The sequence below is a fragment of the Argiope bruennichi genome, chromosome 4 (assembly GCF_947563725.1).
Source record: "Argiope bruennichi chromosome 4, qqArgBrue1.1, whole genome shotgun sequence".
Classification (NCBI taxonomy): Eukaryota; Metazoa; Arthropoda; class Arachnida; order Araneae; family Araneidae; genus Argiope; species Argiope bruennichi.
In genome coordinates, this window is record NC_079154.1 from 9,509,346 (window position 1) to 9,537,276 (window position 27,931).

At 31.2% G+C, this 27,931-nt stretch overlaps 1 protein-coding gene across 1 annotated transcript; it reads left to right on the top strand.

Annotated features, from left to right (window-relative positions):
- The first annotated feature begins 1,547 nt into the window (after positions 1 to 1,547).
- LOC129965695 (estradiol 17-beta-dehydrogenase 2-like) lies at positions 1,548 to 27,571 on the top strand. Its single transcript, XM_056079804.1, has 6 exons — positions 1,548 to 1,610; positions 1,807 to 1,870; positions 6,900 to 7,118; positions 17,150 to 17,332; positions 23,938 to 24,070; positions 27,043 to 27,571. Exons 1-6 carry the CDS (start codon positions 1,548 to 1,550, stop codon positions 27,383 to 27,385), a joined length of 1,005 nt encoding a protein of 334 aa, XP_055935779.1. The 3' UTR covers positions 27,386 to 27,571.
- The last annotated feature ends 360 nt before the right edge of the window (positions 27,572 to 27,931 follow it).

Here is a 27,931-nt window from a genome sequence, read left to right on the forward strand (position 1 = left end):
TCTATTCAAATCGGATAAATTACTGCCACTGTGTTATTCACTGTCATCTCTTTCTGCGTTTTAGCATATAAGAAAAAATAGAATTTGGAATTTTTTAAATGCCGGCATATCCTAAGTTTTAACCACATAATGCCTCAAGTAGACATTTGGTTCTACTTTTTTATTTTCATTCATAAGCTTCACATGACTGTTACAAACAGCAACAATGAATGTTATAAAATCCGTTTTTAAATGTTTTTTGATAAACATTTGTAAAAAAAACAAACAAAAACAAACAAAAAAAAACTGAAATATAGTTATAACGGTAATAGAATAAGATTGAATTTGGAAGCTTGCAAAGATACCAAGATGACTGTTGTATGAATAGTTCAACTATTAAGAATATTGTCAAAATATTTTTTTGCATTGTAGAATATATATTAGCAAAAAAGGGCTTTTTAGCTTCATTGTAGAATTGCTATAATGCTATTTGTCCCATTGAGATATTGTTTTATTCATAATGTAGCCATTTGGTACATTTGCATTTTTTTAAAATTTCACAAAAAAAAACCCAATTAAATTTTGCTTAAATTATTTTTCTGAATTATATGCAGCTATGCAAAACACACACACACACACACACACACATGCCCTTACGCACGCACACATACAAACACGCGCGCACACACACTGACACACATAGTTTTATAGTTTTATGTCCAGGGTGCAGTTAGAGTGCCACGTGGTTGTGATTCAATGAATAGACTTCCTGAGTATCATTCTCAAACTGAAAGAGGACTGAATCAGAATTCAATCTTTAGGGGCGAGAACTTTTCTCATTTCTTAAAAAAATATTCAATGAAAATAATTCTAAAAGATAATTTTCAATAGAATAGTAAAAGAAAGAATTTTCATTACTTTTTTTGCCTTTAATTTATAAATCATCATTATATGAGAAATATTTCTGAAACTCACTACCAGATGGTCCCAATAGTTTGAAACCACAGTTTAATTAAATAAATCAATTTTCGGATAATTAAACTCTGAAATTAACTAATTGTCTGATAATTATTTCTATTCTGAAAATATAAATACAGTATATTTCACTGAGATCACACAAGATTGCTAAATTTTGACACCCTTGCTCATTAATAAAATCGATGTACAATCGATTACAGTATCGATTCGATTTTTACGAATATAAGACTAGATAAGTAAAAATATGAATTCAAATATTGTGAAGTTATTTGCATGTTTCCAATTTTAGAACCTTGAAAACAGATATAAAACTAATAAACCATCAAAATGACAAAGATTTATATAAATCTTTATATAACAGATTTATATAATAGATTATATATATATAGATTTATATATTATATAAATTTATATAATAGATTTTCTCTGTATATAATTGTCAAATTTCTTTCAGACAATTTTTAACTTGTTTCCTCTTGCTAAGAGTTCGTAGTAAGTAGCGTTTTTCCTCTTACAAAAGCATTAATAATGAGAAAATAATATTCATTCATGGAATATTGTGGCAATGAACTTCAAAGTCAATTAGAATAATGTTCCTTTGCTTAATAGCATTAAATTATATTTCACCTCTCAAGATCACAACATTCGTTTCAGTGAGCTTAGAGTACCTTTGAAAAAAGATCAATAATCATGGATTTAAAATACTATTTTGTTTTTTGTATTCATTTAATTGCTTGCGTATATCTTTCAAAGCCACTTTATTTTATTGTTCCTTTCTTTTTTAAAAAATTATACTTTAAATTATTGGACTTCGCCTCGTTTATGTTGTTTACATTTTTCACTTTCCAGTTTACCAAGAAAAGATTTTTGAATGATACAGTCGACGCCACTGATAAAGCCGTTTTTATTACTGGTAAGTGATATTTTATGTTAATTTAATCTAATTTAGTTTGTAATAATGTTTGTAAGTATATTATAAAAGTTTTGTTAAGATTTTTTGGAATCCTATAAGGAAGCTCAATTTTATTTAATTTGAATCATTTCAACCTGGCAAAGAAGAAATTTTGCACTCGATTTTTCACTTCTTTCCTGAAGAAGAAAAATGTTGGATTTGTACACCTGGGTATTTTCGATAAAAATACACGCTTTGATAAATTAAAAAATTAATGACCAGTTAATCGATTCATTAAAATATTTTTTTTACACAATACGAGGAATTTGAGTTATCCGTGACAAAGATAACTCAAAAAATCTTTGAGCTAGCCGGTTGAAATTTGGTATATGGTCTGTACATCAAATTTTCAAATTTCTGTCAAAGTTTGAGCGAGATCCATTCAAATAAAGTCTGTCTGTCCGGCTGTTCGAATATAAGTTAACACGATAACTACAAAACGAAGCAAGCTAGATAGATAAAATTCGGTTCCCAGATTTAACATCTATAGTGCCGAAATTTATCAAATTTTGAGCCAAATCCTACAACGTGTTGACAGTTTGTCAGTCTGTACTTTCAGAAACATGTAAACACGATCATTCAAAAACGTAATGACTTAAATATATCAAATTTGGTATCGCATTTTGTGACTTTAAATGCAGCTGTGTGTCAAATTTTTGTTTCAACAGATTGAGAAAAAATATGTCTAAAACACAAAAACCTCAATCCAGGAATGAATCGTCAAATAACTTGTTAATCATGACACCACAGATTCAGTAAAAATTCAAAATACACACCAAAAGTTAATAAGTCCTAACTATTGTGTGACAATGCCATGTAAGATGCTTTCTGGCATGACAAGTTTATTAGAGAATAAATGAGAAAATTTTGGAGAGAACACTTCCGCTGGTTTTGATATATTTTATCAATAACATTGAGATATTGCATATAATTTTATATATAAATTTGCATATTTTTTTGTATCTTCTTTTTGATTTAGGATTTTTTAGACAGTAAATATGTTTCGGGGAGGGGGATAATGGCTTATTATTTTTAATGTTAATTCTTTGATCGTCATATATGCGTATTCCATATTCTTTTCATATTTTTTTCTCCTTCCGTTTTTGAATTTCATCTTATGTTTTTTGTGTTCAAGTATATATACATTTATAATTAAATGCTGGTTTCAAAAAGTCCTGAAATCTTAGAAGATATACGAAAATGTTTTAAAATTAAATCAACAATGCAATTGACGTTTTTAAGATTATCGTTTTCTAATAAGTATTAACTAAGATTCTCTTTGAGTTATAGTCAGCCAAAATTAATATGCATTTATAAAATAGATTTTAAAAATAGTTTTCATATATTATATAATGATGACATTTCATTTAATGAAATTTTAATTAAACGAATAATATAATTCTCATATAGTACACGCTCTATACGTACAAAAATAATCGAATACTTCCAAATTCATACTTTAATTTTTTTTAAAAAAAATTACTAAAGATCTGAAAGAACTGTTTTTGAACTACGCCCATTTAAATAATCACACTTTCAAACTCGCATTCTGTTGTGAAAATTTGGTCACAAAAATTTATTAGGGACCAAACAGAAATGAAGAAAATGAACAAAGATTTGGGGTCATTACGTTTCACAGAATGTTGATAGTAATTTGTAACTTTCACCAATGATTTTATTTGTTGCGCGGATTACTTTCATTCGCTTTTTTTTTCAATTAAAATACATATTCGGTTAAGCATATACGTTGTTTATTTAATCCCAAATTTTTCTATATATTGTTTCATTAAGTTTCCAACCAAATTGTACAAAATTTACAAAATATCTGAATGGAATAACAAAAATTAAAAGCAAGTGTTCAAAGAAGAACCAGCTTAGTTTCATTTTGAATATGCATTTATATTTTTTGTGAACAAAATTGCCGCATAAAAAACATGGAAATGCCAAGGGCTATATAGTAAGGAGAATGAAAATTTCAGACGAGTTTAGATGCCCAATTAGTCTCAAAGGTGGAAAAGTTAAAAGTAAAATTTTTTTTCCATAATTATTTTTACTATTATTAAGCCAATTCAAACTAAACGAAATAATTGCTTTATCATGCAGCTTTCACGTTATATGCTTTTCCATAGTTACTTTAGAAGCTAGGACTTGAGTTTGGGTTTTCAAGAACCAACATCTATTGCCTTTTAACCTATTCTAGAAATGACTCGTTGCAGAGCATAGCAAGTTAAAAATTGCGTTCTCTTCCACCTTCATAACTTCAAATTAGAGAGTACAATTTTTTTTTTGTTTATTTCAGAGAGCTTTATATTAGTGTCTCGTTTCGTAGCAACCTGAGGGTTACATTTGAGATGGACTTCGTAAATGTGAACTATAATCACATCAGAGGATGACAAGTTAAAGATTGCGTTCTCTTCCACCTTCATAACTTCAAATTAGCGAGGACAATTCTTTTTTTTGTTTATTTCAGAGAGCTTTATATTAGTGTCTCGTTTCGTAGCAACCTGAGGGTTACATTTGTGACGGACTTCGTAAATGTGAACTATAATCACATCAGAGGATGACAAGTTAAAGATTGCGTTCTCTTCCACCTTCATAACTTCAAATTAGCGAGGACAATTCTTTGTTTTGTTTATTTCAGAGAGCTTTATATTAGTGTCTCGTTTCGTAGAAACCTGAGGGTTACATTTGTGACGGACTTCGTAAATGTGAACTATAATCACATCAGAGGATGACAAGTTAAAGATTGCGTTCTCTTCCACCTTCATAACTTCAAATTAGCGAGGACAATTCTTTGTTTTGTTTATTTCAGAGAGCTTTATATTAGTGTCTCGTTTCGTAGCAACCTGAGGGTTACATTTGTGACGGACTTCGTAAATGTGAACTATAATCACATCAGAGGATGACAAGTTAAAGATTGCGTTCTCTTCCACCTTCATAACTTCAAATTAGCGAGGACAATTCTTTGTTTTGTTTATTTCAGAGAGCTTTATATTAGTGTCTCGTTTCGTAGAAACCTGAGGGTTACATTTGTGACGGACTTCGTAAATGTGAACTATAATCACATCAGAGGATGACAAGTTAAAGATTGCGTTCTCTTCCACCTTCATAACTTCAAATTAGCGAGGACAATTCTTTGTTTTGTTTATTTCAGAGAGCTTTATATTAGTGTCTCGTTTCGTAGCAACCTGAGGGTTACATTTGTGACGGACTTCGTAAATGTGAACTATAATCACATCAGAGGATGACAAGTTAAAGATTGCGTTCTCTTCCACCTTCATAACTTCAAATTAGCGAGGACAATTCTTTGTTTTGCTTATTTCAGAGAGCTTTATATTAGTGTCTCGTTTCGTAGCAACCTGAGGGTTACATTTGTGACGGACTTCGTAAATGTGAACTATAATCACATCAGAGGATGACAAGTTAAAGATTGCGTTCTCTTCCACCTTCATAACTTCAAATTAGCGAGGACAATTCTTTTTTTTTGTTTATTTCAGAGAGCTTTATATTAGTGTCTCGTTTCGTAGCAACCTGAGGGTTACATTTGAGATGGACTTCGTAAATGTGAACTATAATCACATCAGAGGATGACAAGTTAAAGATTACGTTCTCTTCCACCTTCATAACTTCAAATTAGCGAGGACAATTCTTTTTTTTTGTTTGTTTATTTCAGAGAGCTTTATATTAGTGTCTCGTTTCGTAGCAACCTGAGGGTTACATTTGAGATGGACTTCGTAAATGTGAACTATAATCACATCAGAGGATGACAAGTTAAAGATTGCGTCCTCTTCCACCTTCATAACTTCAAATTAGCGAGGACAATTCTTTTTTTTTGTTTTGTTTATTTCAGAGAGCTTTATATTAGTGTCTCGTTTCGTAGCAACCTGAGGGTTACATTTGTGACGGACTTCGTAAATGTGAACTATAATCACATCAGAGGATGACAAGTTAAAGATTGCGTCCTCTTCCACCTTCATAACTTCAAATTAGCGAGGACAATTCTTTTTTTTTGTTTTGTTTATTTCAGAGAGCTTTATATTAGTGTCTCGTTTCGTAGCAACCTGAGGGTTACATTTGAGATGGACTTCGTAAATGTGAACTATAATCACATCAGAGGATGACAAGTTAAAGATTGCGTCCTCTTCCACCTTCATAACTTCAAATTAGCGAGGACAATTCTTTTTTTTTGTTTTGTTTATTTCAGAGAGCTTTATATTAGTGTCTTGTTTCGTAGCAACCTGAGGGTTACATTTGTGACGGACTTCGTAAATGTGAACTATAATCACATCAGAGGATGACACCTGAAATGACACATCCTTCCTAATTTTCCAGAGGAGTCCGATATCTGATTTAGCATGCACCAAGCCTTCACACAGGAGAGATCTTCAGAAGAATCGGGCCTCGAACTTGTAGCTCCCCGACACCCAGTTTAAGCCCTAACCACTTATCTAAAGGAGCCCAAAATTAGAAAGGAAATAGCAGGGAAGGGGGGGGGGATTTTATTTTCCTTACATTTATAAAGAGAAAAAAGTTGGCTTTGCCTTTTGGTTAGTCATCAGGAACGTTTTTTTTTTTACCTTCAAAAAAGATTTTTTTTAATGCTAAAAAGAAAACTTTCCATGATTCTATAATTTAGAATACTATAATGCAGAGTTTAATCGCATGATTAACTAACGATTGATCATTTGATTTTAAATTACAAGAGAGGTCGCGGTATCCTTCAGACAAAGGCTCGTCTTCGGGACCGGAGAGTTCCAGGTTCCAGACCCGATTCTACCGTCCCGTTTAGTGAGCCTGGTGCACGTTCAATCTGTCTGGGCCAAACGTCCTCCCACTAATGTGGTGCGGAAATTTGGTGAAGAGTAGGCCAGCTCAGGCGTCGTCCTCATCATCTGACTGCGACTCTAAATTACGAGGTCCGTCCCAAAATAGCCTTAGTGTTACTTTAAAATGAGACGTTAATACTATTAAACTACACTTTAAATTACAGGATGCGACACCGGATTCGGCCATCTGTTAGCTAAGCGACTGGATTCGAAAGGCTATCAGGTGCTGGCAGGGTGTCTTTCTCCGGATTCAGAAGGAGCTGCAGAACTTCGAAAATGGTGCTCCCAGCGTCTGAGGATAATACCCTTGGATGTGACGCAGGAAGAGAGCGTAAATAATGCAGCAAAACTAGCGGAAGATTATCTGCGAAAGGATGGGAGAAGTAAGTAACTTGTTGTGAGAACTTTTTCTTACATGGAAAAATATCCTTATTTGAGGGTGGGGCTTTTATAGCCTGGTTCAGTCAAGGTTACGGGAATGATGCAAGAATTGCTCAAAAGAGTCTATTTTGACAAATTAAGAGAGGGAAGTGCATCGCACCGGATTATTTAACCTTGGTGAAGTAATCTTGACGCCAAATGGCTGACTCTTACACCAATAAACCCACAACAATAACGTAATTGTCTAACAACCTTCATTGAGAGACGAGGAAATATATATATTGAATTCAATTAACAGCTTTTAAATACAATTTAAGAAATTAAACGCAATTGTGTTTATTACAATCTCATAATTACCTGAACTTATATTCATTTGTATTTTGAATGTGGTGGTCATATTAAATGATAATAATAATTTTTTTTGTTTATTATTGGAAGTCGAAAGGAGTGGCATTACTGAAAGTTTGGTCTTCCGAGCAGATATTTAAAGTTAAATACTTAAATTCTCAGAATTTTCAAGTAAAGTGATGTCAACTTACTTCATAGGGAGGTTTTGCCGTTTTAGATATGACTCGTTGCCCAGTGCCTGATTCAGATTTGATATGGTCCTGAGATACAATTTTTTAGGGGACCATCTAAGAAAAAGGGGGCCCTTAAGCTGTAGCCTATATAACTACGCATTTGATTTTAGCAAATGGTTAAAATGGCCGTTTCATGGTTGAATTGATTATTGATAATTTGATTGAAATAAACAAATTTTAATTCTTAGTATTTCTCGCCTAATGTAGATCATTGCATATTAAGCTTTGGGGTTCGAGTGCGAAAAAAACATGGATCTCTGTTTTATCTATTACATCACAATTCCCAAATAATATTCAGTTAACAGCGGAAGATTCGAGGCTTTTGCTTCAGTGTATCATTTTAGTCAATTTGTTTAACGTTCTGAGGTATTGCATCAGAAAATTCTTATCTTAATTTCTACAACTATTGCAAGCAATATTTCACATTGATCAAAATTAGAGAAATAATTCTAACTGGAAAATATTTCAGTGACAGTCTGAAGGATGTAGCACTCAGTACATTTTAAATTTGGAATACATTTTCAAGAGACTATGAATTTCCAATTTAATAATGTAGGTTTTGCCATTCCAAATCAAGAAAAACATCTTTTGTCATCAGTACTTTTTCAAATTTATTGGTTAAATGTTTGTTTACTCTGTCGGCTTAGATTGAAACTTTCTAAATTCTATTCCAGCTTCACAGAATGTATTAATTGCATCAGTGGATAGTTAAATCTCCTGTTCCAAAGAACCCCACTATAGAACAAATCATCTTCATAAACAGAGCTGCCAAGTATTTAACAAACTTCAAAATTTTCCTAAAATGTCTTAATATGATATTTAACAATTGTGGCTGAAACAAATATACCGCAAGCAACTGTAAATCGTGCAAAAATTTGTTAAGATGCTTTTTCAATTTCAGTGAAAAAAGGAATTTTATGATTTCAAAAATTTATTCTTAATAATTAATTTAAAATCTTTGGATTCATATTAGGTTCATGCATTTAACGGTCATTCAATGAGTATAAAGTTTCCTAATTCGGAGAAGAGTCATTCACAGTTTTGATTTTTGTCGTTTGTATATTTTTCTTAATTACAGGCCCCTGAGGTACGTAGATAGAATTTAAATTGCATGATTCTTTTCTTTGCAAATTCAACTGTCCATTTACTACAGAATAATAGTTTTCGTGTAGCCCTCTACCCTTTTCTCATTTGATTATTAGCAATTCTTTCTCACCTGGGCCACTTTAACCCTGCTGTTCTGTTCGTATTTACTTCACGTATGTAGCGTTCGGGTCAATATGACCCGACTCAGAAAACTAACCTTTCTTGCAATAATTGACAGGTGTCATTTAAGAGATGGTTTAAATAATAGTAATTTATGTTTAAAAATAGATCTAATAATATAAAGCAGCTATAAAAATAACAAAAAATATTTGAAATTGAAACTTACAATAATATAAAGCATCTATAAAAATAAGAGAAAAATATACGAAATTGAAACTTACTTTTATTTACAATTTGAACAATAATTTTTTATATGAGATTTGCAAATGTGGCTTCTACAATTGCAGCATAACGTATTAGTTTTGCTATCATTACTTGACGGACAGAGCTTGCACCTTGCACGTTTGACACACAATGAAGTATTCTCAGCAGATCCAGATGGTACGTTTTCCTTTTTTTCTCTGCATTCGTTTCACTATTTTTATTGAGTCCTCACTTCTTGGTAGGTGTGGCCTTTTTTTCAACGTGTGGAAAAATGAGTGATTTTTCCAGTTCTACCAAAAATAGTATTCGTTTAGTCAATTTGTTTTCGTTTCATTCACTAAGTATTGAAGTCCTTAGAACAAATGCATTGTACGCAAAAGTATCAAGCATGTTATAGAATACTATCATGAGCCAGCGATTTGTTTTCCTTTTACAAGTGCATGTGTTTAAAAGTTGATCAAGAGTATCCACAGCCCCTTTAGTTGAATTATAATCTAAGATCATTAATGGTTTTTTTTGTCAGGTCTGTTACTAACTTCTTTGCCATGGTGCAAAGTGCTCATAAAGAATAACATTCTTGTTCTTTTTTGGGATGTAGTTTACAATTGTTGTGTCTTCTGTAAAATAAAATGAGGAACTGTGAACTTCTTTGTTTGGCATTTGTTCAGGGAGTTCTGATTTATTTTTCTAATGGTGCCAAGCATAGTCATTTTCCGTTTTAAAGAAAGTTGTTCTTAGTTGTAAGATGTGTTAAAATTATCACATGTAATATTGTGCCCCGAATACCCATAACTAAGATCACGCACTACTCGTATTTCCTGATTTTTCTCTGGCTTTGACCCTTGTTCTTTTCCAGTGTAAATTTATGTTTTAGTACATACGAAGTTTTACTGTCACATAAAGTCCATATTTTGATCCCATATTTAGATGGATTACTTGGTATGAACTGTTTGAAAGAAGATCGGGCACGAAATCCTACTAATTGTTCATCTACAGTAATATTTTTATTCAGATTATATAATTTGGGTAGAATTTCTATCCACTTTTCCCAGATATCTTGCACTGCAACTGATTTATCCAAATTTCTTCTTTCTTGACGAGTGGATTTATTATCAAAACGAATAACTCTCGATATGGTGCAAAATGTTTCGAGGGACACTGTCGCACGAAATATATTTCTGCTAATTTCTTTATCCCATAAACTGTTTGTTGATTCTCCAAATGGTTTATAAATAATGGTTTTTACGTCTGATATCCTTGCCGTTGCATATCTTGTGACATCCTGGAGTAGTTTTTATAATATTAGCAGCTCTTGATGGCGAAGAATGGGGCAGCGGATCCAATTTTCACTTTATTTTACGATTCTTGGATTGAATATTTCCTTTATAGTTCATTTGTTAAATATCGGTATCAAAATCGTTGTCAAAACTTTCACTCTCAATTTCATCACTTGTATGATTTTCATATTTCGATACTTCTTCGCTGTCAGAAACTTCTATTAGCTTAGCTATATCAGTGCGACTCAAATTTCTGAGATTCGCCATTTTTTCTCTCACATTCGCAGGCGCAACTCTTTTACAGTGTATCAGAAAGCGAAATACAGCAGATAAAAGAAACATTGCAATAAGAGCAAAGAGATTGGCCTTCTGTCAGTCGTATCAACCTTTTGACCTTGTATGCGCTCTCTTGTCATGTGACCAAATTCATAAGTAAACGAAAAAGATTTCGAAAATGGATAAATTACAGAAACTAGTGTTATTATTTTCTTTTGAATTATTCCAAGCAAAACTGAACATGTATAAGTAAAAATAAATTGTTTTTTTTTTAATTGGGTCCTATTGACCCGAACGATACGTTAGGTATAAATTGAAAAATATTCCTTCGAAATAAGAATAAACCTAAATCCCTCTACGAGTACATATTTTTATTATTTACCAAAGATGTCAAGAAGTTTCATGAAAATATCTCTTTATCATAGATTATATCTCTGTATCATAGATTTTTGCGAAGGTATGAATTTTATTTCGGGTTATATAGACCCGAACAGAACAGCAGGGTTAAATATGAAATGAGAAGTTTCTTCTATGGTGGTTCGTTTTCGCTTTCCTTGTGGATATTGAAATGGTAGGTGAAAAATGGTACCGTGGCTGGTAATGGACATTAGGTCTCAGCCATGTTTCACGCCTTAGTACTGTTACGGTGTCTATTATTCCTTTCCTTCCGTAAGCTTTATTAGAATTGAAGTACACTTTATTCCCTTTTGATTATTTGTGATCTCATATTTATACAGCGTCAGGAATACTCAAATTAAACTTAATCATTAAAACTATATTGAAACAAATGTTGATCAACCTAATAAAAAATACATTATCAAATTCAGGAATAAAAAAAAGCTGAATAAAAGTAAAGAAGCAATTATGTTCTATGTTTATACTCGTTCATGAACGCTTCAGAGTTCTAAAGGATATCCCAAAATTAACGCAAGATTTGAATTTCCCACCATTCTTCCAGTAAAGGGTTGCAACCCTAATAAAAAAACTTTTGACAGCTGATAGTTTAGGGTTAGTAAAAATGTAGAATTACGTGATAGAATTGTAGATAGAACTACGTGTTTTCACTGTTGAACAATATTTCAAAAATAATGAGAAACTGGCTGCCACAGTTCGAAAATTAGCTCCCTAGATCGTGTGATTTAACAGCATATAGATTTCATTTTATGGTGCTATTCAAAGCCAAATGACTATACCAACAAGCCCACAAGCATGCGCGCATTGAAAGAGGAAATTCAATGCTGCATCAACGAAATTCAGCCACATTTATGCAAAATGTTCGACAAAAGAGTGGGTATGTGCCAGCAAAGCCGTGAATGCCATTTTTCCTATGTGTTATTTCATACATAACCTTATCTTATGTACTTTACGATTCAATAAAAAGACAGCAATTAAAAAAACTGAGTTTCTTTCTTTGATTCAAATCTTAACACGTTGTTCTATCGTGTAACGCTGCATTTTTACTAACCCTAAACTATCAGCTGTCAAATGTTTTTATTAATAGGGTTGCCTGCACGAATGGTGGCAACTTCAAATCTTGCGTTAATTTTGGGACACCTTTTAAATGCAAGCTTACATAATAAAAACTAATTATACTAATACTCACAACCATTGTTTGCATAGAAAAAAAAGTACCGTCATTCATAGACAATTAAAAAAAATGGTGTCTCTTCAATTATGTTCCTATATATATATATATATATATATATATATATATATATATATATATATATATATATATATGTGTGTGTGTGTGTGTGTGTGTGTGTGTGTGTGTGTGTGTGTGTGTGTGTGTGTGTGTGTGTGTAACCACAAATATTATGAAGTTAAAATTATTTCGGAATCAAACTAAAAACTAAAAAAAGAGTAAAAAACAGAAAAAGAACCATTGCATTTAGAGAGCGCAAATACAGCTACTAAAACACAGATGAATCTAGACAATCTATACTTATAATAAAGCTCAATGTGTGTGTGTGTGTGTGTGTTGGCGCTCTACAGGCCAGACCGTTTGACATACAGCTACCAAATATGGTGCATGTATACCTTGGAGGTTGGGAATGTGCACCTGGGGTTTCTTTTTTCGAATTTTTAATTAGAATTTTAATTATTAATTAAAAACTAACTTTCCCGCCAAAAAAATCTTCCATTTTCCCCACCGCCAACTTTTCCGCCAAAAAAATCTTCCATTATCCCCAGCGCCAAACGAGAAAGGCTTCAGTTTTTTTTTTTTTCTCCCAACAGTAATGAGGCTAGGGTTAAAATTTTTCGGCGGATTATTTCAATCGGTTCTGTTTATTTTCTTAATGTTTGATGCATTTAAAATTAAACATTGTTAATGAATCAATCTTTCAGATTCATTCTGAAGTACTTTTGAATTAAAATAAAACAGAATAAAGGAAATTAAAAATTTCTAATCCGCATAGCGTTACCCCAACTGGCGTAGAAAAAATCACGTATTTGCGTTACGTAACCGGCGAAGAAAATTCACGCATGCGCATTCTGTTCTGATTGTTGCCATGACAACGTTATCAATGGATGATTTAAATTATTTTTGGATTAGTTGCATGCTTTTGCAAGTAAATTGTATTTATGTTAGTTATATATTTTTTGTATATGCTTATAGTTTTAAGTACATCGTTTTTTAAGTAATTTTTTTAAAACCTGTTTTCAACCGTTTATTTTAAACGATTCGTTTTATTTTCTTAGTGTTTGATGCATTTAAATTTAAACATTGTTAATTAATCGATCTGCTCATAATGAATCTAAGAAAATTTTGTTGACCAACTCTTGAGATATTACATAAATTAAAAAAGATATTCTTTAGTGCCCATAAAGTTTAAACGCTGAGTGACTCTATTTTCAGTAATCAGATTATAAAAAAATGCTTTGTTTCAGTAAAAAATATTATTATATTAATTTCTGATTAATAAATTTCCACTTTAATTTAAAGCATAAATTCTACGGGTGCTAACAGAAAATGAGAGAGATACATATTACGTTATGACTGAAGGCCTTTATAATATTATGAATGAATTATATGATAATCAAAATTTGAAGTTTTAAAATATTTTGATGAAGAAGCTATTAAAGTAGAAATTGCATAAAATATTTAATTATTAAAATTTTAACGAACATTAAGATTGGCGAACCGGCTGGTCGCCAAAGGCGGCTAGTTAGTAATAAAAACCAAGTTAATAGGGAAAAAAAGAATCAAAATTAAATCAAATAAAATAAGAATCCGACCTGAAGACTTTCTCAAGGGTCACCCTCAGGCCGGGATTCAAAATAACGGACTTTTTTGTGAGGAATCTAGACATTTGTCCAACAGTATTGACCCCTCGTGACCCGAAAATCGCCTGAAATTAGGCCTAAGAGATACACCATTTTTACAGAAAAGAAACAAAATAAATTAAAAGAGTACAACCACTAATAAGCAAAAATACAATAACATAAAATAACCATATAATAACTCTCATAACCAATTATGAAAACAAAAAGGAAAGCACATACCAGCAGCAGGCAAATAAAAAAAATTACATAAGGTGTCTCATTCTTGTTTCCCGCACCCTAAACTGTTTTTACTAACGCCATTCAAGGTAAAAATAATTTTAGGGTTTCAGCGCCATCTATTGAATTAGTTAATATGCAACGGAAAGTCTATTTTTATTTTAGGCAAAGGATTAATCCCATCATCTCTTGTTTTTTAATCATCTCTTTTTTCTATTAAAATATTGCAGTAGTTTCTGGAAAATTCATTATTAGTTAAATTTTTAATGAGATTATTTGTTGCTTCAACATAGGAAGTTTTGTTATTAAATACTCCTTTAATCCTGTTAAATTGCGAGAAAAATTAATTTTTGAAAATTTAAGAGTTTAAATTAGAATAATAATTACAAAGTTTCGTTATTTTAAAGTAATAATTCATAAAGGGATAATTCATCCCTTTTATCGTAGATATCAACTATTGTTTTATCATTAGCTATTTCGATTTTTAAATCCAGAAAGGTAGCCTCAAATTGATTTTTATTTGTTTCTGTCAGAACAGAATCTTTTCGATAGCAATGAGTCACAATATTGGTATTATCTAAGTTTATCAGAAGTAAGTCATCAATATACCTCCAACCGTTTATTAAATTATATTTAATTATTTTTTTCCCATACTAATGTAGGAAAATATTAGCTAAAGCCCTTGAGAAAGCTGTTCCCATTGGAATGCCATTTACTTGTTTATAGAAATTACTTCTATTTAAAACGTAATTTTCGATAATATTAAAATTACATGATTCTAGCCAGATGTTTTTAAGAATAACATCTTCATTTAAATATTCATCATATATAAAAGTACAGACATTTATTAATTTTCATGAGGCAGATTGGTATATAAATTTTCGAAATCAAAAGCATTAAGTTTGTTAATGTTGTTATCTTTAAGAAAATCCAAAACTTCTTTGCTTAAAATTATTTGCTGATTTATCTATTACTGTAATAACAATTTTTTCTTTTAAATTTTTTCATTCTTTTTTTAATGTTTTGCTAATGTTTTTTATTACTAATTCTCTCTCTCTATAAATATACACTCAAGAGTCAATACATTATGACCACCTGTCAATAACGAGTTGGCCCACCTTTGGCGTGCAACACAGCTTCAACCCGCCTTGGCATGGATGCCACAAGTCCTTGGTAGATGGCCGGAGACAGATTGTACCAAATGTTTAAGCAACGGTCACGCAAATCCGAGATATTGCGAATTGGTGGTCTTTGGACTCTGAGCTGCCGTCCCATGTCATCCCAAAGGTGTTCTATCGGATTGGGATCCGGTGAGTTAGGCAGCCAGGACATTAACTGGAATTCAGCATCATGTTCCTGGAACCACTCCAACACAATTTTAGCCTTGTGACACGGGGTGTTGTCCTGTTGGAACATTCTATTTCCAGCTGGAAAACCGAGGCCATGTAAGGGTGCAACTGGTCCGCAATGATGTTCAGATACCCTGTAGCATTCATGGTATGCTCTACCACAACCACGGGTCCCAGAGACGCCCAAGAGAACGTCCCCCAAAGCATAATACCGCCACCACCGGCCTGTGTATGATCTACTGTATATTGAGGGAGCAACTGTTCGCCTGGAAGACGGCGTATCCTGACACGGCCATCGGCGTGATACATGACAAACCGTAATTCATCTGACCAGGCAACTCTCTCCCACTGATCCATGGACCAGTCGCGATGTTCCCGTGCACAGCGCAGGCTCAGTTGGCGATGACGCTTGGTCAGCAAAGGCACATGAGTGGGACATTTGCTGCGTAGTCCCATATCCAACAGTGTCCGCTGAACAGTGTGCTCCGATACTATTGTACTTGGCCCTGCATTGTACTGGGCTGTCAGCTGAGCCACTGTCTGGCTCCGGTTTTGCTTCACCATGCGAGACAGTCTCCGACGTCTTTTTTCTTTGATAGCATGTGGACGTCCAACACCATGTCGTCTACTGCTGCTTTCACCGTCATTCATCCACTTTGCATAAGTACTAACAACTGTAGATCGTGCACAACCCACGAGTCGTGCAGTTTCAGAAATACTTGTTCCGAGCCTTCGAGCTATTACAATCTGCCCTCTATCAAAGTCGCTTAGATCCGCAGCCTTTGCCATCACACACAGAAGTAAGTGAAAAAATGATTCTTCAGACTCTCCAGCAGCAGTTAAATACCACTTCCACCTGATCACGTGCCTTCCACGTCATCCAGGCGAGTTCATTGCAAAATGTAGGGGTGGTCATAATGTTTTGGCTCTTGAGTGTATATACGGAGAGAGAGAGAGAGCAGAGCATATATATATATAATTAGCATTTTTCTTCAAGCATTTTTACAGAGCTTTCTGTTGCATTAATTAAATAGAAAAAGAGGAATGGGATCAGGAAATAAAAGAGATTTTTAGAATGAATTTAATATCGGCTAAATTAAGGTAAAAATTAGGAAATTAATTAAGTTTAAATTAGATTTTAAAATATTACACACACACACACACACACACACACACACACATACACACACAAATACTGATATTTCTAAATCTAGATTAAACTAAATTAAATTCTTAATTTTTATCTTAATTTAACCCATATTAACTGTATTCTAAAATGTTCTCTTATTTCCTGATCGAAATCCTTGTCAGAGTCTCATAGTATATAAACACCGGGGGTAAATATTTCGCGTTTTCTCGCTGCCTTCTGCTCTTGTATCGCTTGTGAATGGACGCTAGTCGTCCATGCTTCTTGTACATAAATTATGCCCCCCGGGAATGGAATAAAAGCGAATTGTGAAAATTCAAAAGTGTTTTCTCTGTCTTCGGTGTCTCTCTGTATATATATATATATATATATATATATATATATATATATATATATATATATATAATAGTCGATTCTTTCGTTTCTTAGCTCTTTGGTGTCTCGTCAACAACGCTGGGATATTCAGAGGAATTTCAGCAGAGTTATCATCGATGGAAGATTTTAAAGGTTGCATGGAAGTCAATGTCTTCGGCATGATTCGAGTGACCAAAGCATTGCTGCCTCTTCTGAAGAAAACAAAAGGAAGGGTCGTGAACATGACAAGTATCTGCGGTAATTATTCCTGTTTAGTGAAATATGTGTTTACTTTATTTTAAATGTGCGCCGATTTCTTTCAAATCTTGGTATTTTGTTAAATGCATACCTTAAACTGAAATCTACTTAATATGGAAAAAAATAAGCCGCATCTTAAGCATCAACAATGACAAAAACAAATAGTCAGTTTAGTTTTATTAACGCTCAGTTTTAAGGCAACACTAGGGATATTTCGGGACGGACCTCGTAATTCCGAGCTGTGGTCAGATGACGAGGACGAGTCCTGATTGACCCTCTCGAAACCTCCACACCAGAAGAACATTTGGCCCCGACGGATTTTGCGTGCACCGGGCTCGCTTGTAAGACGGTTCTTAATCAGATCAGGTCTCAAGCCTGAAACCCTCCGGTTCTGAAGCCGATACCTTGACCCAGGTCACCTTGGCCCATATAAAAAAAAAGGCAGAATGGAATATTAATAACAAATCTGAAAATAATTTTTCAGTTTTTTTCACCTCAGTAATGAAATATATTGTTGTAAAATATGCCCAGAATATTTTTTCAAAATTGATGAAAATCAGAAAGGAAATTAGTTGCATTAATAAGGTAATTTTTTTGGATTTTAAAATTAGATTAAATCCTTATATGCTGCAAAATCTTTGAATGATGCTGTAACATTTTCATAACTTATCGTAGACAAATACAAATTTTCTCTTAGTTTTTAATTAATTAAAACTTTAAAATAAACCGCATTGAAGGGCAATTTTTCAAACAACAAAGGATATAGCCGCCAAGTTCTAGGTTACACACACACACACACACACACACACATCTTTATTAAAAATAAAGTTGATGAAAGAGAAAATATTGCAACTGCTAAAATTTCAATTTTGAATTCTTAAAGAATAAGAATATCATATTTATGTTTCTGACTTAGAATTTTTTTTAGTGAATTATATCTGTTTGTCGGTCTTGTAAAATTAGATAATGACGAGAAATTTGGAACTGATAAATTTTACTTCAAAAATATTACAAATTTAGTATTTCTGGATTTTTTTGGATATTAATACGGTTTATGAAAGCAACCTGGAATTGACTCGATTTATAATAAAATATCGCGAATTATTAGGATTTTAACTTATCAATACTTATATAAAGCTCAATGTGTGTGTGTGTGCGTGTGTGTGTGTGTGTTGGTGATCTACAGGCTAGACTGTTCGACCTACAGCTACCAAATTTGGCACATGCATATCAAGGAGATCGGGAATGGGCACCTGGGTCCTTTTTTTTGAATATTTAATTAGAATTTTAATTATTAATTAAAAACTATCTTTCCCGCCAAAATAATATTTTCATTCCCCCACCGCCAAATGAGTAAGGCTTCAGTTTTTTTTCCCACGCTAAAGAGGCTTATAAGATAGGCTTAACAAATTTTTGGCCGCTTATTTCAAACGATTCCGTTTATTTTTTTAATGTTTGATGCATTTAAAATTAAACACTGTTAATGAATCGATCTTTCAGATTCATTCTGAAGTACTTTTGAATAAAAATAAAACAGAATAAAGGAAATTAAAAATTTCTAATCTGCATAGCGTTACCCCAACTGGAGTAAAAAATTAACACATTTGCGTTACCCTAATTGGCTTTGAAAATTCACGCATGCGCATTGTGTTCTGATTGTTGACAACTGTTTTCAACGGATACGGTCTTGGTTTTGAAGGCTTAATATGTTTTCGACCGATTATTTCAAACGATTCTATTTATTTTTTTAATGTTTGATGCATTTAAAACTAAACATTGTTAATTAATCGATCTGTTTATGATGAATATGAGAATTTTGTTGACATATTCTTGAGATATTACATAAATTAAGAAAGATATTCTTTAGTGCCCATAAGGTTTAAATGCTGAGTGACTCGGTTTTCAGTAATCATATTACAAAAGAAAAAATGCTTTTTTTCAGTAAAAATATTATTATATTAATTGCAGATTAATCATTTACACTTTAATTTAAAGCATAAATTCTACGAGGGGTAACAGAAAATGAGAGAGATACAGATTACGTTATGACTGAAGGCCTTTATAATATTATGAGTGAATTATATGACTATTAAAATTTGAAGTTTTAAAATATTTTAATGAAGAAGCAATTAAAATGGGAGTTCCATAAAATATTTAATTATTAAAATTTTAACGTGCATTAAGATTGGCGAACCGGCGGGTCCCCAAAGACAGCTAGTAAATAAATAAAATAATAAAATCACAATAAAAACCAAACAGAACTAAATTTTATTTTTTAAAAAGATTTTTGTCATTTCCTTTTACCAAATTTTGACATTCAACGAAATGTAATAACTTTATTTCAATATATATAATGGCAGTTGAATAACATAAATTGTAAATTATCATTTATTATAATAACATAAATTATCATTTATGATTTCCCATTATTCTTAACAAGGATGCTATTGATATGGAAGATTATCATGGATCTCATTGATAAAGCAATGGGTTTGTAAGGAAGGTTGTCTTTTCTAATTTTTTCCGCGAGTTCGCAAATTGTACAGACTAAGTCTATGGCAAAGGATACCGACGTGCTCTGATTGGTTTAAGCCTTGGCATCTTTTTGGCACTCATAATTTTGCACTCATAATAGTGTAGTTTTCGCTTATTTGACTTGAACCTTGTACCTTTCATTAGTTTTATGGAAGATACGAGTTAATATGAACACGATCTAATTTTTATTAATATAATTGTTTTTTGTAACTATTACTAGTAATACTACTAATACTACTTATTATTAATAATAATAAATATTTCTAATAACACTAGTAATACAAGTAACTAATGTTGTTTATTCACAGAAGTATAAAAACTAAATGAAAGTAATTACTCAACATATGATGCAGCAAATATTTCTTATTTTTCTATGATTTTTGTGCCTTTATTAGATAATTTATTCAGTCATTGAAACTTGGTGCTGAACGTTTGTTATTTTCCCATCAAATACATATGGGGAGATGATTACTTAATGGCCAAAACGTATAAATATGTAAGCTTTAACGGAGTATGTGATTTCATAGCTAATTTTTTTAGTTATATCAAAATAATATTAAGAAGAAACACACAAAAAAAATATTTTTAATAAATTGTAATTTTTATATTTCCAGAATTTAGGTTTCAGGACTTGATCTTTTCCGCTGTATATGTGTTCCAGATTAATATTACATGAAAACCGTAAAAAATAGGGCGGGGGGGGGGGAGAAATTTACAAATTTTATTTATTTTTATAAAAATATATTTCGGTATGGCATCTTTTTGGCAAAACATTGCCAAAAAGATGCCAAGGCTTAAACCAATCAGAGCACGTCGGTATCCTTTGCCATAGACTTAGTCTGTACAATTTGCGAACTCGCATTTTTCTCCCCAACCATACACTCAATAATCAATTATCTATGGCTTTCCCGGTTAAAGATTTTTTTTATTTTATGAAATTTAGGAAAACAGAAGGAAATAAATATTCTCTAATAAACTGTGTCTGAATAAAGTTGATGTAAATATAGAATTTTTTTTATTTTTTTATTTCTCTGAAGCTGAGAAATCAACAAATCACATTTAATCTTGCATAAGTATTTAAAGTTAGTTGTGTATTAATGTATATAACGCAATATCTTTCATGTGCCTTTCATAGATATATCAGTTAAGCCAGAGTTAGCATATTTTCATAGAAAGAAAGTTAATACGCTGATCTCTTCTCTATCTACAGTGGCTCCCAAAATTGAGTATACACTATACTCATTCTTCTTTAATTTTATTCTTTTTGATCTTAACATTCCTTTTTATGGCTAAATTTTATAAGAACGACAAAATATACATTAACAAAAATATTAGGCTAAAAAACAAAACGGAGGAATCAATAATATTTTTATTACAGAAATTTTTATGTCAAAGTTAAAAATTCCAAAGTCACAAAATTGAGTATACATCTAGCAAAATCTATAAAGAAAAAGAGAAAAACTTAAATTAATATTTTGTTGCATATCCTTTTGCATTTAGAACAGCTTGTAAACGGCGTGGCATTGAGTTGACAAGAATTAGAGTTGTTTCGACCAATTTACGACCAATCTTCTTGTAATACTATTTTTAAGTGTTCCTTGCCCCTAATATTGTGTTTTTGAACTGATTTTCCTGATTGTGCCACAAATTTTCAATCACATTGAGACCTGGAGATTGAGGAGGGGTGTGCAATTGCAATTTACAATTATACAGCAATCATAACTTAACTATTTTCCGAATTTCAACATTTGTTTCATTTCTGAAGCTGATTATGATAACCAAAACATTTGTTTTCGCTTGGAAATCAATGATTGCCAATTAAAGTAACAAAACTGCTTTACTTATTCATTTGAAAATAAATAATAGTAGTCAAGTCACATATTTTATAAGGTGTATACTCAATTTTGTGACTATGGAATTTGTAACTTTGGCATAAAAATTACTGTAATAAAAATATTATTGACTTCTCCGTTTTGTTTTTTAGCCTAATACCTTTGTTAATGTATATTTTGTCGTCCTTATAAATATTAGCCATAAATAGGAATGTTAAGATCAAAAAGAAGAAAATTAAAGAAGAAAGAGTTTAGTGTATACTCAATTTTGGGAGCCACTGTATATCTATACTTATAATAAAGCTGAATGTGTGTGTGTTGGCGCTCTATAAGCCAGAATGTTTGACCTACAGCTACCAAATTTGGCACGTGGAGATTGGGAATGGGCACCTCGGAGCAATTTGTTTGAATTTTTAATTAGAATTTTAATAAATTAAAAATTAGATGAAATTTTGGCGTTTTTCTGATACAACCACCGAAAATATTACAGCACAAAACCACTTTTTACATCATATTAAAGTTCAAAATATCATCCTTTCGATGATACTAATGTTTTAATTCATTAATTAAATTTCTATTTTTAATGATTTTTTAAAAAAATAATTTAACGTTATTTTTTTAACAACTTATTCAGCAGAAAATAAAAATTTAATTTAAGCTGCGCGAGCACGTTGCGTGCCAATGGGGTAAAAAATAAGGTTTTATCAACGTGTTGCCATCACATCGACAAAAGCTGAAATTAAAAAAAGAAATCAATTTTTATTGCAACCTAATATACAAAAGTGTAATTTTCAGCACGTGTCAGTTTGAAATGAAATAAATATGAAATATGATATTTTCTGAAGAGTAAATGCAAGAAAAAGTTTTCTATGATCTTTTACATTGTCTAGATTATTAATTCAATAAAACAGCTTTATTTAAGACAAAAATGATTAATATATATCCTTTCAATCCAGGGCCCAACGGCTAATTTGCAAGCCTTTCGTAATAGAAATACATGTGTCAGAATGGTCTAAATAAAGTAAATAATTATATTTTATGTATCTTGAGTCAATGAATGTTTTAATAAATTTCGAAATGTTTAGTTTTTATCTAGATTCTCTGCTCTATAAATAATATTTAACAAAATATTCTTTAGACATTAATATTATAAATGAAAAGAGTTGCACTCAAATCAACTAAATTAGCCATTAAAACCGACTGATTTATGAAAATTTGAATACCACTATTACATAAAAACGGGCAATTTCAGATCACTTCATCGACCATCTCAAAGATGAGAACCCCCAATCAGGGAACAACACTTCTCAAGACTAATTGGCCTAAGATTATGAAAATGTTGATTGTTCTAAACTAATCCAATCAAAACTTCAGATTTGTTCAGATTTGATAGCAGTATATAGAAACATTCATTTACTTATTTAAAAATTGAAGTTTCAAAAATATTTCGCAGAATATTCCTTAGGATCAAGGGCTGTATAGAATTCAGACTTCATAATTTTTTTAAAGTAAATTTATGGACCGAAACAAAATAAAATATTGTTATTCATGCCATTAAAATCTTTTTGAAAGTAAAACTAAAAATATTTTTGAATAATTCTTGAGATATTACATAAATTATGAAAATTCTACTGTAGTGCAAATAAGACTTAAATGCTGAACGATTCTATTTGCTGAATGATTCTATTTTAAAAACTTCTTGGCTTTAGTAAAAGAAAAATTATATTAATTGCAGTTGAATCCTTTCCACTTTAAATTAAAGATGAAATTTTACGGGAACTGACAGAAAATTAGAGAGATTAATAGTACATTATGGCTTAAGGCCTATATAATAGAATGCGTAAATTCTATGATTATCAAAATTTGAAGCTTAAAAATATCTTGATGAAGAAACTATTAAAGACAAGTTACATAAGATATTTAACTGAAAATTTTGAGGAGCATTAAAACTGGCGAACTGGTTGGTCTCGAAAGACGGTTAGTTAATAATAAAACTGAAACTGTGCATCCTCGTTTGTTGGCGCTCTGTAAGCCATATCGGTTGGCTGCTATCAATATTATCTGTATCAAATTCTAAAACCAGTCGGTGGAAAGGAAGACTTTAAAAAAAATCCATATTCAGACTTCTTTATATTATTACGAAGCACAAACCGTAGCATATTTAATTAGTAAAGTTTAAAGAAGCAAGTACACTGTCTGCTAGTTGTTCAATTTTTTTTTTTTTCTTCTGAATTTTAGGTAGAATTGCTTTGCGAGATTTAACTCCGTATTCTATGAGCAAACATGCAGCTGTGGCCTTTAACGATTGCCTGCGTCAGGAAATGAAAGTTTGGGACATTTCTGTCGTTTCGTTGGAGCCGGAAATGTTTAAGTACGATTATGTTTTGTGTCCTTTCTTTTTCTGTTTTGAAATAATATTTGTGATTTATTCAACTTCCTTCTAGTCTATGAAATAAACAGATAGAAAATAATTCAGACAGAATAAGATTCAAATTCTGGATTTTGGCAAGTTCACATTTTAAACTTTTTTGAATAAAAAGAAAACGTAATTTTTTTTTTGTACTTTTAGCAGGAATATGGAATCTTGATGAATCTTTACGCATAAAATTTAATTTACTAATTTCTAAAAAACCATTTACGCAATAGTATTTTTAAAATTAATTAAATTAATTAATTAAATATAATTATTTAAAATATGCTAATAAATAAAAATTAAACTAAAAATTAATGAATCGATAATAAATAAATTATCAAATTAAATCTATACTTATAATAAAGCTCAATGTGTGTGTGTGTGTTGGCGCTCTACAGGCCAGACCGTCTGAACTACAATTACCATATTTGGTACATGTACACCTTGGAGGTCGGGAATGTGCACCTGAGGTCCCTCTTTTTGAATTTTTAATTAGAGTTTTAATTATTAATTAAAAAATAACTTTCCCGCCAAAAATTCTTTTCGTTTCAACACCGCCAAATCAGTAAGGCTTCAGTTTTTTTTTCCCCACGCTAATGAGACTAGGCTTAAGATTTTTCGGCTGATTATTTCAAACGATTCTGTTTATTTTCTTAATGTTTGATGCATTTAAAATTAAACATTGTTAATGAATCAATCTTTCAGATGCATTCTGAATTAAAATAAAACAGAATGAAGGAAATTAAAAATTTCTAATCTGCATAGCGTTAACCCAACTGGCGTAGAAAAGTTCATGCATTTGCTTTACCATAACTGGCGTTGAAAATTCACGCATGAAGTATTGTGTTCTGATTGTTGACAACTATTATCAACGGATGTGGACTTGATTAAAATTATTTTTAGGTTAGTTGTATGCTTTTGTAACTAAATTGTATTTATGTTAGTTAGATATTTTTTGTATATGCTTATAGTTTTAAGTACATCGTTTTTAAGTAGTTTTTTTAACCTGTTTTCGACCGATTATTTTAAACGATTCTGTTTATTTTCTTAGCGTTTGATGCATTTAAAATTTAACATTGTTAATTAATTGATCTGCTCATGATGAATCTGAGAAAATTTTGTTGACAAATTCTTGAGATATTACATAAATTAAGAAAGATATTCTTTAGGGCGAATAAAGTTTAAACGCTCAGTGACTCTGTTTCAGTAATCATAGTATAAAAAAAATGCTTTGTTTCAGTAAAGAATATTATTATATTAATTTCTGATTAATAAATTTCCACTTTAATTTAAAGCATAAATTCTACGGGTGCTAACAGAAAATGAGAGAGATACATATTACGTTATGACTGAAGGCCTTTATAAAATTATGAGGGAATTATATGACTATCAAAATTTGAAGTCTTAAAATTTTTTGATGAAGAAGTTATTAAAGTAGGAATTGCATAAAATATTTAATTATTGAAATTTTAATGTACATTAAGATTGGCGAACCGGCTGGTCGCCAGAGGCGGCTGGTTACCAACAAATTCTAATCAATAAAACTAATTAATTGACTCAAATTAAAAAGTAAAAATTAGATTTAAGCATTAATTATTAAAATGAATGAAAATTAATTAAAAATAATTAAACAAAATATTATTAATTTAAAATCTAATTAATTAATTAAATACTAAAATAATTAAAACTCTTAATTAATTGCATATCTTACTAAATTAATTACATATTAAACATTTAATTAAACAATTATAAATTTAATAAAACAAAAAATAATAAAATAATGATTAAAAAATTAAATAAAAATATTTTAATTAAAATAAATAATTAATCAAAACATTAATTAAATAATAAGTACAGTTTAATAAAATTGGTTATTAAGAAAAGAACTAGACAGATAAGAAATTTTTTTCATATGTAAACTTTAGATTTGTATCTAAAATTTGTATACTCTCTTTAGAAATTTTGAACGAAATACCCTGATATCACACTGCCCTGATATGGGCATGATAAGTCAATGAGCTAGGAAAGAAATTTGATAATTGTTTTAGCTCAAGAATTATAGATTTGCACCAATTTTGACCATAAATATAACGAGTTTATTTGATGAAGTATAGTATATGATCTCAAACAATTATAGAACAAAACAGAATTTTGGAGCCTGCAGATGAAATATGAATGGCCCATGCCCTGCGTGCCATATTGTGAAAGAATATGAAAAAGCCGAACTGTGAAATTCATCGTTTAAAATACGAGAGTCTTGTATATTTAGAGAGGGCAGAAAATGGACGATTTATCGCTTTTGAGGCATCCATTTTTCGCTTTTAGGGCTATTAGAAAATAATAAAGAGGTTTGTCACCTTTGGCGACTTATCGCCAGCAAAAAGTGACGCGAATGTCCGCCATGTACCCGATTCTCCTGTCTGGCCAATTCACCTGTTCTAAAAGTTGACTATTGCGCAGTACAGTAGTCAAGTGATCATTCCAAACCAATTTAAACTAGATTTTCGAAAATAAAAAAATTCTGGAGATAAAGTTTTGGAGTTTGAATGATTTCGAGATGGGGATAAAAACACCCATCGGTTTTTGAATATCGGCGCATACGTAATCTTATAATCACGTGATTAATTAAAACCTTTTGAAACTGGTTTTACACACAAAAAATGTCTGGCATCCAGAAAGAAATTTTAAAACTCGATTGATTTTGAGAAATGTCGGTGATTGCGAAATATGAAGAATCATGTGATAACATGATATTTTTCTGTCGGATTCAAACCACGTGACTTCAAAGAAATAATGTTCTCTCATGATAACTTGACATTTGCAATAGCAGATTTCAATTTTTATTTTTTATTTTAGTAAATAAATTATGAACAAATTGTCAACACAATGTTGTATCCATTGATTCGTATTTTATTTTCGTCTATTTTTAGAACTCGATTGACAAATGATGAAGTCGCCGATGAATACATAACAGCGACGTTATCTGAATTACCCGCTTCCGTAGAAGAAACTTATGGCAAATCGTACTTCGAGGCCTTCCGAAAGAGCAAGGCCACGTTCCTCAGCACTGCCTCCCCAAATCTTAGAGTGGTGGTGAAGGACCTCGAGTCAGCAGTGACCTTGAAGTATCCCAATTACCACTACAGACCTCGAAGGAGTTTCTTCTTTCGTTTCATTTTGTTTTGGTTTGAAGTGATGCCGAGCTACTTTCGAGATTTTTTTGTAAGAATAGTGGCAATCTTGTGCCGTGGCCCAAAACCCATCGCAGCGTGAAAATGGTTATTGAACATCAGTCTTTACAACTCGAAGCATTTTCAGCTATTTACACGAGTCGGACTTTAGAAGAATATTCAGATTCTAGAAGAAAATATTGACAGAATCGCAATTTATAAAAATATATTGTTTACTTTAAAAATATTCAGACTGTAATAATATGCTCTTTTATAGATTTTCATTAGTGTAGGAAATTTAAAATTTTTTCCATTAAGGGAAAAAAAAAAAAAAAAAAAGACGAAGAAGAAAAAAAGAAAAGAAGAAAAAAATTTTTAAATGGTAATTTTTTTAAAAACTTTTTTAAAGTTAAAAAATGGAAGATGCCAAAATAAAGATACTATTCTCTAAAATTCAATTCTTACTTTTTTTTTTCACATTTAATCAAAATAATATATAGAAACATACTTTTAGAAGAGCACAAGAAAGTAGAATTCTTTTTCTAAACTTTTAAATATTTGTTACTCGATATTGTTCGATTTATTATAATTATAATTATTTTTTTAATTTTATAATTTTAATTTTATGTATTTAAATTAAAATTATATT

Bases quoted from the DNA above. Each gene is read 5' to 3' on its own strand.
- LOC129965695 (XM_056079804.1), top strand. From the start codon at position 1,548: ATGTTCCTTTGCTTAATAGCATTAAATTATATTTCACCTCTCAAGATC. The intron at 1,871-6,899 runs GTAAGTGATATT...TTTAAATTACAG, and splicing joins TAAAGCCGTTTTTATTACTG to GATGCGACACCGGATTCGGC. The intron at 7,119-17,149 runs GTAAGTAACTTG...TTCGTTTCTTAG, and splicing joins TCTGCGAAAGGATGGGAGAA to CTCTTTGGTGTCTCGTCAAC.